The sequence below is a fragment of the Microplitis demolitor genome, chromosome 3 (assembly GCF_026212275.2).
Source record: "Microplitis demolitor isolate Queensland-Clemson2020A chromosome 3, iyMicDemo2.1a, whole genome shotgun sequence".
Classification (NCBI taxonomy): Eukaryota; Metazoa; Arthropoda; class Insecta; order Hymenoptera; family Braconidae; genus Microplitis; species Microplitis demolitor.
In genome coordinates, this window is record NC_068547.1 from 6974571 (window position 1) to 6990283 (window position 15713).

The 15713-nt window shown below is 25.3% G+C and overlaps 1 protein-coding gene across 1 annotated transcript; it reads left to right on the plus strand.

Moving 5' to 3' along the window:
- Positions 1-3900: 3900 nt before the first annotated feature.
- On the plus strand, positions 3901-14256 carry LOC103575997 (Na(+)/H(+) exchange regulatory cofactor NHE-RF1). Its single transcript, XM_008556014.3, has 2 exons — positions 3901-5017; positions 13707-14256. Exons 1-2 carry the CDS (start codon positions 4595-4597, stop codon positions 14067-14069), a joined length of 786 nt encoding a protein of 261 aa, XP_008554236.1. The 5' UTR covers positions 3901-4594; the 3' UTR covers positions 14070-14256.
- Positions 14257-15713: the final 1457 nt, after the last annotated feature.

Genomic DNA, 15713 nt, shown 5'->3' on the forward strand with positions numbered 1-15713 from the left:
ACACGCAGGAATTTATTAAACTTTATACTATATATATATATAATTTCACACAGTTAGAAATTTTGTGTTAAATTCAACACAAATCGTGTGTTGCAAACGGTCTACACAAATTTTTGTGTTGATTGTACACATTGCGTTTGTGTTGATCTTTAACACAAACTTTATGTTAAATAAAATTAAACATATAAAATCTGTTCTTTTGACAGAAAATTTGTGTACATTTAACAGAACATTTGTGTAAATTTAACACATTTTTCGTGTTAAAATCAACTAATAATTATAAGCACATAACCTAACCAACTCAAGTATACTGATCTACCCTTAGTAGAACTTATGTCAATTTAGCGAACAATTGAACCGGTTCAAAAATATATGAAAGTTATATAAATTTAATTGTAAAATGTATATATTTTATTGTAAATAAATAATAATCCAAATTACCCTGCAGACAATGCTGCTACAGTGATTTCCTTGGTATAGTAATGAAGACTTGCGCGGGAACGTTTAGTCAAACAACACAAATTTTGTGTCAATTTTTGAATAACACAAGAAATGTCTTACATTCTAGATTTTCTAATCATTTAACATAAAAAATCTGTTAAAGTAAAATAACACAAACGGTTTGTGTTGAATTAACAGATTTCTGTGTTAAAAATCAACACAAAACATTTAACCAAATAATTTTTTAGCACAAATACACAAAATTTCTAACTGTGCACTTTCTTTAAATAAATAAATACAAAAATTTTGTTTGTTGTCTGTATTTTTATTTAAGAATTTGGGACACTTCTTATATCACTTAGACCATAATATTTATAAAACACGAACAATAAATTATTCATAAATTTGCAAGTATAATGAGTTTTTTATGATATAAATATATTAGTTGTATTTAATCGTCATGTTAAAAATGTATATTTATTTATAAGAAATCTAGTTATAGAACATTGAATTATGATGTAATTTTTTTTTTTAAATTTTCCACATGTCCTAAATAGTCGAGGAAGTACGAAAAGTATATTTATAGGTTCGTATTTTATATCATTGCCTTGTCATCGCGATAGCACATATAATTTTTTACTGGATTGTAATGAAAATTTATGGACACTCTTATTTAAATAAATAGCTTGATCAAGTTCAAGATGAGTAAGATTTATTAACTTGATTTAAAATAGTCGGGGTTTACAATTTAAAAAATAAACTTTCCTGACTTTATTTATAAAATAACTTTATAACGAAAATAACTATTACTTTAATTATGTTGAAACTTACACAACAAAAGTTTCAATTTTTCTTTTTTTTCAATTAGCTGATATTATTATTTATTTTGTTTTGAGAATGATGTGAAAAAAAAAGAAATCACTGACTCACAAAATCATTTAAAGATTAAGTTTAAAATAATATTTTTGAAAAATTCATAGCTTAATTTTGTGAAAAACTTTCAAAATAAGATTCAATCAATAAGGTAAAAGACCTAGTACCCGATCACTCCATGTAGTTGTATATTTATATTTAGTAAATGTAGACATATACAAATACATGAGTGATCGAGTACTGAGTCTCTTACCTTGCAGTTTTAAAAATTTCATTAACCTGTAAAAAAATGTACAGAGTAGATGTAGATCATATATTAGCGGGAATGTGGAGTGATTGTTTTTTTATTTATTTAATTCTCTTATGGCGAAAAGTTTACTCCGAAGTGAATTTTTTATTATGTAGAAAAAATTTTTCACAGAGTGATTTTTTACTGAACTCTGGAATTACCAGGAATGAAACACATTCGAATTAAAAATTCATTCCTGATTTGTAACTGCAGTTCCTTTTTTTTTTTATTTCAGTTATTGCCTGTTATAAATTTTTTGAAATTACCCGTAGATCTAAATATGATAATTAGTAAAATTGTTTTTTATTTTATTTTTAGAAGCATAAAATTATTTATCTGAAAATAAAATATTTAAAAAAAGTTATTACTGATTGGGCTAAATGTAATAACATTTTTAAATAAACCTAAACATTTTAAATGTATTTAAAGTTTTATTATAAAAGCGTAGAACTGCTGTTTCAGAACATTATATTCAACATGTGTTGTAGGCATTAAAAATGTTGACAAGGATTAAATATGATCCTGAAGTCAACAGATAATTAAAAATTTTCGGATTTTTTTTTATCAATAAATTAATTAGAAAAAAAAATGCACATATAGAAAATTTAAAAAACTACAAGTGCAATTTTGTAAATTTATTTTTCTTAATAATTCATTGGTTTGAAAAAATTGCAAAGATTATTAGACGGCTAATTTCAGTGTCATGATTAAATACAATACAGAAAATATTTAAGAATAATTTTTGAAAAATATTTAATTATTATTTGCGTTTGTGATTCGCAATATAATTTATTTTAAGAAAACCTCTCCATTTTCCAACTAGTAGATGGTATTTTTAAAAATCCAAGTTCAAAATATTATTCATCTATTGAATAATTATTTTTGAAATGTTGAATCATTTAGGAAATCTTAATATAAAGCGTAATTAATTTTTTTTTATTCATCAAAAAAAATATAGTATATTAACTATAAAATAATCACAAAACTGTAGACAATACATTATTATTTTTAAATAAATTATTTATAATAATACATACTTATAACTACGTGTTGATAAAAGTGGTATTAATTCAAAGTAAATCTTATAATTTGTTATAAGTATTTTTAACTCATAACGTATAATCATTATTTCAAATAAATTAGGTCAATAGTTTTTTAATTACCTAAGGAAAAAAACAGCTTACGTGTTTAAATATTTTACTTAAAAAATTAACAAAGTATTTAATAAAATATTATCTGTATTATTTGATATTTTTTAATGAAAGAAAAAAAACTACGTTTTCTTGAATTACCGCAAAAAGAAAATTTAAAATTAAGATAAAACTCATGATAGCATAAAAAAACTGCACTCATACGTATAATTGTTTTTGCATTATTCTCAACATCAAACAACATTTCGTAACCATGATTCCGAGGCCATATAAAACAGAGACTGGTACCGTGTGGATCTACAGGATGTCGCACTTCCTCAACTAGTAAAATAAATATAATATCTGATCTCTATCAATTTAAAAATCTTTAAATTTTATCAATTACTTTTATATTTTTAATGTAAAAAAAAAAAGAAAAAAACAATTTTTTTTTTGCTCATCTCTATAATATTAAATGAAGTCTTACATTTGCCATTTGAATATAATATTTGTTTAAATGCAACAAAGTTATCTCATCTACCTGTTTGAATGCTCTCATTGTTATATCAACGAATTACATCACACTTGTACCAGCATTATTTATCGCAACAAGATCCATCTATTTCCCTAATTGTAACATACGATTACGAAACATTTGTTTATTCGGCACAATTGTTTCTTCGCACACAATTACGCACATTTTATCCCACATTTACATTTATATATAAGTAAAAATATATGAATCATTACTGTCCTCGACATTTTATCATTAAAAATTCATTTCCTCAAGGTAAATTGATAATACCGCCATATATATATATATATATATATATATATATATATATATATATATATATATATATATATATATATATATATGTATATGTATATTTGTGTTGCTTTAACAATTTATATGGATAAAACAAATATCTCTCCTGCTGATGCATTTTTTGACAACAGCGCCAATAAATAATGGCGCGTAAAAATTTAAAATTCAAAAATTTCCCGCGTTATCTCATGCCCCCGCAAATCGTTACTTTTTGTGTTGCGTGTCGTTTGATGATGTCGCCACTGTCGATTATAAGTCTGAAAGATTTTAAAAACGTAAAACGTAACAGATGTATTATATCCCTACCCATTGGAATTCATATTGTAACTTTTTCATTTGGGGGGCAAGCTTACCTTCTTAGCCTTCTCTTTGCTCCTTGTCACGAGTCAGCGAGTGCCTCGCATGGATCATTCGTCGTGTCTTCGGTGAATGTCCGTCTGAACCATACCGTATAATTATTATTACGTTATACTAAATATCCTTCGAGTTGTGTTTAATAATTTTTTAAAATTTAAACCTACGAATTTACATAATCGATCCTTGTGAGGATTTTTTTGTTATTGTTTAGTTATTTATTTTCTTAATAAATTTTAAAAATTTTAAGTGAAGAAGAATAAAAATAGAAGAGCCGGCGAAGATCGGTGTGACAGGTAGACTGCGAAAGTGAGTAAGAAAGAGAAAGAGAGAAAGTTGTTAATGTTGAGAAGAGTCTGGAACTTTAAAAAAAAGTGGTGGTCAGCTAATAGAAAAAATAAAATAAAATATTTAAAAACAGGGGAATTTTAAAAGGAGAGATACAACTTTACTAAACTCTAAAGCTGCCTTACACGTTATTACATTATAAATATCAGTCTCGTTAAATCATTTAATTAAAAAAGTGTACAGTTTAATTAATAGTATAATTAACTTTGATTTACTGATACTTTTTATAATTGAGTTCGCGCGCTTTTTTTTTTTATTCTAATTAAAAAAAAAAAAAAATAGTGACGTAAGTGCGGAGTTTTGTCAGTGAATAAAATAATATTTAACAAGATGTCGATGAAAAATGATAAGCTACCGTGTGCACGTTTTTGCCACATAGTAAAGTGGGATGATTTTGATGGATATGGTTTTAATCTTCACGCAGAGCGCGGCAAGGAGGGCCAATTTATTGGCAAAGTTGATGATGGGTCACCAAGTCAAGCTGCGGGATTACGTCAAGGTGATCGAATTATCGAAGTTAACGAAATAAATATTAACAATGAGACCCACAAACAAGTCGTTGATCGTATTAAAGCTTTTCCGAATGAAACGAAATTACTTGTTGTGGATCAAGAGGCTGATGAATATTACAAGGCCAACAACATTATTATCAAGGGCACGATGTCGGGCATCAAGGTAATCAAGACGCCCGAGAAGAATCCAGCAAGTATAGAACACGAGAGTCCTGATGGAAGTATTAGTTCTCTAAACGATGTAAGTTCCCGCGCATTTGTTTATTATTTGTGTCGTGATTCATTTTTATTTTTATTGATATATTGTTTATATTAAATGTTTTTAAATGAGTGTCAACGTAGCAGACATCAGACAGATTTTAAATCATTAATAAATAGAGTAAATAATTAATAATAGAAATTTTTAAAAAATACACATTTAAAAAATTTTAAAATTTTAAAGTGCATTTTTTATGAATATTATTTTTTTTATTATTTAATATATTTATTTATAATTTTAAATTTGTCTGATGTCTGCTACATTCACACTCGTATTTTTAAATATGATCCTGAAGTTAGCAGACATTTAAACACTTTTAGATTTTTTTTAACAGATTAATTACAGAAAAAAAAAAAAACTAAAAATATGCACTTGTAGAAAATTAAAAAAACTACAAGTGCCATTTTTTTAAATATTATTTTTTTTTACGATGGTCGTTTTTAAAAAAAATCGGAGAATTATAAGACGTCAGCTAACTTTAAGATGATTTTTTAAATAAATTTATTTGGAGTAAAACTGTTATTTAATTGTAAAATGCAGATATAGCTCTTACTTTATGTTTAATGAAAATAAATACCATTTGACAGCGCTAGCGGGAATAGAAAAAATTATTATGAAATATTCTACAGAATAAAGTTGAGTACATAAGTTGCACTAAACAATTTTAAGAAAAATTCATGAGTCGAATTTTAGCCCATCTTCGAACTCGATTAAGGTAATTGCCCAAAGCAATAATGGAAATAGTAATTATTCAACCAATTAATTAATTTTATCAATTAAAATTTTTTTATGCTTTCAAATATGAAATCAGTATAACATTATATTGGCGGTATATTTAAATTTTACTGTTTGAAAAGCTCGTATGATCGATTGTATATAAAAAAAATTGATGTGAAAATCATATGGGGTAGAAGTAGCACTTGTGGCCATTATTCCATTTTAGGACATTTAATGCTTTATTTTAATCACACGGAAAAAAAATATTAGTAAATAATACTCAGATTCTCTTCAACAGCGCACCTAGACCGAATATTAGTAAATATTATAGAGTAGAACGTAAGAAGTTAATAACAGATTCATTTTTTTGACGTCTTGTAGCTTTTTAAGGTTTAAGTAGTAATTTTAAATAGTCAAGCAGTATATTTAAACGATTAACTGTTAATTATAGCAGTTTAAACATTAAGATCATAATATTACTAATTGAAACGACATTAGTTATTGAACATAACATAAATAATTACAAGTTGAACTACAATTATTGGTAATCTTTTTTTCCGTGTAATGAAAATGTATTAAAAAAAAAAAAAATTGATTTTTAGCTTTCAGAAAATATATTAAAATAGATTTGAAATTTGGGTCAAGGTTTGAAAAATCACTTTTTCCATTTTTATTGCATTTCGCGAATTTTAGTTATTTATAATTAAAAATTTGTTGCTTCGATTTTTATTAGAAGTATTTTTCCTAAGAAAAAAAGTAATTAATGACTAAGTTAAAAATATAAAATTATTACTACCTAACAACTTTACATTAAGAGATTAACATTTTTGTGAGTCATTACTTTATAGTGAATAATAATTCCACAGAATTAAATGTAAATAGAAAGGAATAATATAAAAGAAAAAACATAAAGTGTAAAAATACACTGAAAATCCACTCTCAAAATTTTAAATTTTTAATTTTGAAATCGGGCGACCAAACATTTTCATTAAGTACTTTTAATTTAATATAACTAAGTCATTTTTTTTATTTGAAATATTTGATTTAATTACCACATTATTTCATGGGTAATTAATTTCCAAAATAAAAAAAAAAAGATTGATATGCACAAGTTAATAAGAGGAATCGTAAAAGTTTGTTTGCTATTAATTAGCTTATGATTATTAAATTTATAACATGCGTAATAAATAAGAGGTGACTTAAAAAAAATAAACGATGATAAAAATTAGTCTACGTCTCATGAACACTTGCGAAACAATATTAATTATAATTTTAAAAAAAGATTAACACCTTCATTTCAGCAAGTAACTTTCTATGTCTCAATACATATACGCACACTTGTGACACAAATTGTAGTTTTTTTTATTTTTATGTTTGAATAAAAAAAAATGCGTTTGTAGACTGCATTGCAGTCAAGTCGATTATGTTTGATAATTACAAACATGTGTCGTAAAGTATGTATGTACCAATATACATGCGTACATATTAATAAATAAACACATACACATATATATGGTATCAACGTTATATACATACTAAATCTATAGTCATTTCAATGACTTTCTAAGTTGCGACGTGTGTATCGTCTGCAATAAAATGTCGTCCTGATGTCGTACATGAATAAATAAAAAATGAAATACCTCAAGGTCATATTGAAAAATATTAAAAATAAGTTAATAAGCATTTATTTAATTATCGATATTTTTAAATATTTAACGATAACATAATTCATTCAATAACCTATGTCTTAACTTGCAGCTTATCAATATTTAATAGTTAACATATTTTTATCTTTGAAATTTTAATTATTTTTTGTTCATTAGTCTTCATGTGTAAGTTTTTTTTTAATGACAAAAATTCACAATAAAAAAATTTTTTCCAATTACCACTTTAATGAATAAAAAAAATAAAGAGGTGATGTAACAATGATTCATTTTTAAGTAGTCGTGTGAATTCTAATTATGTTACTTGTTTATTATTTTTCATGTGAAAATTTAATTATATATGTTTGCGATAATTATCAATCATTTTTTCGTATTGTTGACACAACAATTCTAATAATCTAGTCGATAAATTTTTAATAAAAATTTTTTTTATGTATATAGGTAGTAAATAAAATAGTCATTTTATTTTAAATTTATGGATGACTATAATATATAATGTTAATAAACATCTGTGTTGATTCAACTAATCAGACGAAATTGTGACTAATAATAATTGAAGCCTAAAAAAAAACTTTCACTAAAATATTTAATAAAGTTATTATATTTTTTTTTTTTTTTGGTAAATAAATGTAAGCTATTTAAAAAGTTATAAAATAAATTTCAAAATTTGATTAAATATTTTTCAACACGAGTGGTTATTAATAAAAAAATTGATAAGATTAGCTTTTTATTTTTAGTAGATAAATTGATGGAGCTGTTTTAAAATATTTTCATTCTATACATTAGAAAAAAAAAGTAAAAAATTTTTTTTTAAATCCAGGTATTTAATTGAAATAATAATTTATTTTATTTTATGATTAATGATTTTAAAAAATTTTATTTATAATAAAAATATTTATTTAAATTATGTAAGAGTAACGAGAAACAGTGTGCTAAATTATTGAACACTCAGATAAAATATATGAACGATAATTTTTATTTTATGATAAATTTTACGGGGTCAATGTACCTGTACGTCAACCAGGTTTTTTCTATATTTACTTTCACCTATATTTATATATTTGACATACATATGTATTTATGTATATATAATATAGTTACATGAATCTTGTCTATTAATCAAAACGAGCAACCGCAGTCACTGCGTGACTGTTCGAGTATCATGACAAAATTTATTAAATATTATTTAAATTTAATTATTTATTCAAGCCTTACCAATTGACCCTCAGATACTTTTTTTTTTATTTTTCTTCTATAATAACATAGCAGATAATAGATTATTGGTCAGTCAAAATAATGAACACAGACAACAATTTAAAATTTTTATTTAATTATAGATTAGATTAGATACTAATTATTACGTTGTATTTAAGCCAGACAAAAAAATTTTATTTCATATGTATATACATATTATGTATATTATTAAGAGAATAAGGAAAATTTTGTTCCACCGATATCTTTATGATGGTATTAGTTAGTGTTACTAAATTTAGTATCGTTGTAAAAGTCTTGAGTTGAATTGTTGCCTTTTCGTCACTTCATCTCTTTATTATTTTCAAGTATTGATATGCATCAATTTATCTACATCATTGGCAACACATTTGAATTAAGTACAAAAAAAAACGACGATCGTATTTATTTCCTTTAAATAAATTAATATTTTAGTTATATATTGTCTCTGAATATACATAGATATTATTTATATTACTAAAAGATAATAAGAAATATTTATAGTGTATTTCTTATTATCTCTATGTGTATTAAGTCTATCTACCGTCTATCATACGGTAATATATCAATCAATCAATCAATAGATAAAAGAAAAGTGTATGTTTGTATGTCCAGTCTTTTTTCCATAACCACCCACTGCCACACACTCATGGTTGCACTGGTAGATAGCTCTTGGCCTGCACTTGCAAGTAAGGGAGTTTGGTTATGGTGGGAGGATATGGATGGTAAAAATGTGTGATGAGATACTTCTATCCTTTACTCATACATTGTATGGCTAACATAAACTAGAGATTGTCCTGAATGACGTTAAGTGCGTTTGTAAGTGACAATGTTAAGAACTTTTCTAGAATATTCTAAATTCTTCCAGAATGTTCAATCAATCAATAAAAATTTCTCTGCGTGTACCCCCAAAAGCTACGTAAATTTTCAAATCGATCTATTGAACTATTTATCCGGACCGATTGATCAAAGCTTCACAAAACAATTAAAGGAACAAGTGTTGTTCCTTTAATTGTGTAATTATCATCAAAATAAAAAAATGATTTTTTTTTTTCGACTTTTCTTACATCATTGGGTATTACTTACCCAGTAAATGTAAGGTAAAGAGAAACAAAAAAATTGGGCTTTTTTTTTTTTTACGAAATTTCATGAAAAAAAAGTCCTGAATAGTTTTTTTTTAAGTTTTAAATACTTCAAAATTGGATACTTACATTCTTTTGGCAAACTGTCAAAATTTAATAGTTTTATTATTATTATTATTATTATTATTATTATTATTATTATTATTATTATTATTATTATTATTATTATTATTATTATTATTATTATTATCTTCAATTGTACTTGAAATATTAAAAAAAAAAAAAAAAAATACATTAGACGATTAATAAAAAAAATTTGATCGTGTGTAAATTTTTTTGAGAGTTTCATGATTCTATCGAAATCAATAAAACACTATTTATTTAAGCATAATCTTTTAAATTAAAAAATATGATTAACTGAGTCATTAAAAAGTAATAAGAAAAAAAATGATAAAATGTCACAATCAATTTTATAGCAAACGTATTTTTCGTTGTTATGACGTTTGAGCACTCAAGTTAAATATTGAAAAATAAATATTTTTTTTTTCTGTCAAAAAATTGCATGGCAACTCAAATACCTCAAACATCAACATACTTTTAACCTCGAGAATGGTCTATCATTATAATGCAATTATTTTATTTTAAAGCGGAAGTTGGAAGTAACATCCGTACCGGAAACTATTTATCTTCATTGATATCCCAAAATACTTAGATATTTTTTATTATAAACAAATTCATTACCATCAACATTGAACATAAATTTTTGATTCCTCGTATATCTTGTCATCGAAAGAGCACATGTATCTATTAACATACTTATCTAAATTTAAAAAATATATATTTTCTCATCATATTTCTTATGAAAACTAACTACTACCTTGAAACATTATTGTGCAATGAAAACTCGAAGTAAATGAATTATTGTGGCCATATTATTGTTATAAACGCGAATCACTCTTGCGTTTCGATAATTATTAATAATAATAATAATAATAATAATAATATTTGAATTGAATCAAAAACTTGTTTCGTTCTTCTGATAAATATACTGAATTATTATTATTATTTATTTATTTATTTATTTATTTATATATTTATGTGTATATTAGGGTAGCTTAAAAATGATTTTTATATTTTTTTTTCGCTCTTACTCTTTGAAAAGTTACTTAGACCATAATTAAAGCTTAAAGAGACGATTGAGAAATAAAAAAACTTTCATTGAGATATTAAATAAATCGAATGGTGCTTTTTTTCAAATTTTTAACTTCCAACTAAAAAAATTGAAAATTTTCAAAAAAAAAAATGAAGTTATTGGTTTCGGTCCGATTTTTAAAAATCGAATTTCTATCAGATCTTGACGTTTTGATGTTCTAGGAAGCTATTCTGACTAATTTCAAGATGATGTCAGACTGTATGTATGTGTGTATGTACGTGCGTACATGTCATTCGACGCGGCTTGTTAATATCCAAAAGCCGTAAAAAATTGAGCTTGATCGGTCAAGTGCGTTCGAAGATATTCCAAAAATAAAATTTTTTTAAAAATGTTTTTTTGAGATAACCTTTAATGTGCTCGATGGATCGATTCCCAAATCTAATCAGCTCTAAAACTTGATAAGCCACGTCGAGTGCCACCTTAATTATAAAAATCGGTTCATTCGTTCAAGAGAAACCGTTGTCGAAAGAATTGGTTTTTTAATATTCTCAAAATTTTTAGATTTCTTGCGCGACTTCTTAAATTTATGTTTTTGAACTCAAACGCATGAAAAAATAAACTTTAAAAATTAGTGTTAGAAATTATAACCCGGAACTTGGATGTCAATATAAGGAATTTTAAAATTCCAAACAATAAATTTTATAATACGTGACATAAATTGTTAATGTTTAAGTTAGGATTTTTAAAATTAAAATATTCATTTTTCCTGCATAGACAATAAATTTTATGTACTTGAAGATCAGAACATTTTTCGCGGAGCGAAAGTAAAAAAACTAAATTAAAAGTAAAAAATCTACTGGATCTAGACTCCTGAAATGTTTCACACCCAGCCGAAAATTCTAGGCCACCCCCAACTACCCGTAAAGTCACTTTTAAAGTCAAATTTTATAAATTTTTTTCAATTTCACTGCGCGAAAAACGTTCCAATCTTCAGGTACATTAAATTTTAATATTTATCCTATAATTATTTACGTTTCAATTATAAATTAAAGAATAAATATGTAGGATAATAGTATTTATTGATCAATTTATCATTATATTACTTGTCGTTTCTCAACTTACATAATTCATTTTTTTCCGTGTAGAGAATTTGTTTTTTTTTTTTACCATACACTAACTTTTCAAAAACTGAGAGCGAAAAAAAATTCAAATTGTCTTTTAAGCCACTTTAACGTATATATGTGTATATATATAATGAGTAATGACAATTTAACATTTAATATGCTTAGTTTGATCATGTACTCATTTAATTCAGCCCGTTACGTCTTCATGCACACTCGATTTCCTAGAATGTTCATTCAATGTCTCTCTTTAAGTTATTTCCCAACATTTTATGATCCTTGAGCTGTATTCAATCAAAACCAGTCAACTGTTACCATGTTACCATTTTCCATAATAAATTAATAATATTTATTTTATTTAACTTATATTACATTTAACATGTAGATTTATATTTTGTTCAATTGATGGTTGATATTAAGTATCGATTAACAGTATTGATAGCCACAAGCATTCAAATATATATTAATGTAATGAGGAAAGATATATATCACGACCACGTGTTCACTATCAGAGACAGCGAGTAAAGTTACGTGCGTTCCGTACTCTCTGGAAAACCGGTTTCAGTCGCTCCTGTCACAGTTTTACTGCATTTAAACACAGCTTATTGAAATTCTTTAACACTACTCTTACCTACAATACCACCATCAAATATCTTTACATATATGTGTTTTATGCATCTATATACAAGAGTATTAACACAAAAATATCATTCATGTACTTATATTAATTATTGATGACTAAACCATCCGTCTAATAATATTGATATCCAATAGTTCAACAATCACAAATAAAATATTTAATTTATACATTTATAAAACATAAAAAATTAACAATTTTATTTATATTTTGACGCGTGACACTACAGTTGATCTCTCAACCGAATATCCAACAATTTTTTATTAATTGTTATTACAGTCAATCGGTCAATAACCAATTGATCCGTACAATGATCTCTCTTTTTATTGTCACTTTGGAAAGAAAAAAAAATATCTTATTATCATGTTATTCCGACTTTAATAATTAAATAAATTAAGTGGAACAAATTCAAATTAGTTAAGTGATAAATGAGGTCTTGTAAGACAAAAAAAACAACTTAATTTTTTATGAAACAAATACTATAGATACAACAGCAATAGCAAAAAAGTAGCGCGTTTACAAGACACGATCGGCCTTGGTACGCGACACGCATCCAACTCATCTTCATTTTTTTATTATTCTTACTCTTCTTGTTCAATCATGTAGGTCATACAAACAGATGGATCGTACGTCGAACTTAGTAATTTTTACTCGTAATATAATTTCATTTTTTTTCTTTCATATTTATGACTTGTAATTCATAATAATTTTCTAACGTGATAGAATAATTTAATTTTTACTGAAATTAATTCACTCATAATCCGATGAATCATGTAATTTTTTTTTTGAGCATTTATATCATTTGATAATGGCAAAAAAATTAATGTACCATAATTTTTTTTTTTTTGCTTACACTAATGATAAGAGAAATCCTCAGTATATAATTCATATATACGCTTTGTAATAATTTACAAAGCTTATCTAATTTTTTTTTTCTTACCTTATGTCTAAGTTTTCTTGATAGTACACTTTAATATCATACATCCAAATAAAAATATAAGATAATTAAATTTATTTTACAACTAAGTAATTGTCTTATTAATTTTTTTTTTAATTATTTGTTTTAGAATAAACATAAATCAAATAAAAATAATTCAAATGATACGAATTCAAATAGCGGCAGTACGGCCGCGTCAACGAATGAAAATAATTCAAAAGATGAGAAAATAAACAATAATCAACAGCGAGAAAATGGACGCAGTGATATTGATAATAACAATGATAATTTAATTACAAGTGAAACTGGAAGTGATGCAACAGAACAGCACCTAAGCACGGGGAACGGAAATGTATCAGCGACTAAAGAAAGTCTTAATCTCAAAATGAGTGCCAAGGAATTACGCGCTAAATTGGCGGCACGTAAAAAATATGATCCGAAAAAAGAAACACTTGGATTCAAAGATAAATTTGATATTGTACAAAAATTGTAGTATTAAACTACACATTTTGTTGTCTTCGTCGTAAGCAAATATAATACAGATAAAGTTGAAAATTAAAAAAAAAATTTTTTAGTGTAATCAATGAAATTAATGTTGTTTTAATTTTCATTTGTAAATTAATAAATATTCTTGTTTCGATTAAAATTAAATGTTTGAATAAATTCTCATGTAATATAGATCATTGAATTTTTTATTATGTTAAAAAATAAAAAACAAAAATATTCAATAAATATAACTAATTATTTTATTATTCCTTTTTACTTTAATTTAAAATATTTGATTGGGATCAATGCTCCAAACGCCCGTAAGTTGAGAATATAATAGTACTATTTTTATTTCATTCAATTCTTTAGGGTCTTTTCTTGAAATATATCTATTAATTTACGCTCAATAAGGGAGCATGGGGTCGCCCCGGTCATTTGAGAAATAACCTTTTGCAATTTTTCAAATTATCTTTATTAGATCATAAAACAGACATTATCTTATTTTATGGAATCTAGAGAACCAAAGACACTTAAAACTGAAAATTTACAAGTAAGGAGAAATATTTGATGAATTAAAACAATTTTAAGTTGAGTGATAGGGTGACCCAGCGTGTCGAGTTGCCTCGGTCATTCGGCGGGTCATCCTGGTCACTATTAATTTTAAATTAAAAATTAAGAATCCAAAGTCATAATGCTGAAATTTCATGAAATTAAAACTTTATTTTGTCGTTGAACGACGTTCGGAAAAGGGTACCCGACCAGAAGAATAAACCTTGAAAATTTGAATTCAGAAAATGTAAAGTTTGTTAAATTTTAACCTACAGTAAATTATATTTTAAAAATTTTAATTCGTGTCAGTTATATTATAGAATAACACACAAACCCGAATGGCAAATAATCACCTATTCACATTCAGCATCAAGAATCTCAGAACTCACATCAACCCGCAAGAACCATTTAGCAACTTAAATGAACCTGAGAACTTGATTCACATCTTTCTGCGATGTCCGATATATAAACCCTACAGAGATCATTTTGTAACACCCTTATTGAACCAACGATTTACTGATCCCTCGGATATACTTTTTTCCTATTAAGCGATTTCTCATCGGCCACAATCAAATCCCTATTTTTATTCGCTACTCGGGCTTTAAAATTGAGAGCTTTTTGTCAAGGTCAATAACATTATCTAATTATATTCTCTGGCTAGCGGTTATATTGACACCAAGTTATATCTAATTAATCATCCAGTTATTGACAGTAATATTTTTATGTGTATATAATAAATTGATATCTATATATGACTTATGTATCTATGTAACGCCTTTTATGTATTGATATAGGTAATTCCTTATGAGCAATTATTTTAATCAATAAAAATTAAAAAAATATAAGCATAACAATTTTCTGAATAAAAAAAAGAAATTATATTTATTATAAATTTTATTTATTCAAATAATATCTATATATTTTCATTTAAAATTAAGATTTCAATTTATATATATTTTACTATTGCAAATATAAAAATTAATCTAATTCTATAACCACATTTTTCCCATGACCAAGTTTACAAAGTATGATTCAATAAATTTATTTATTCAAAGTTCAAATTACGAAAAATAAAAGTGACTAGGTTGTCAGATAGATAACT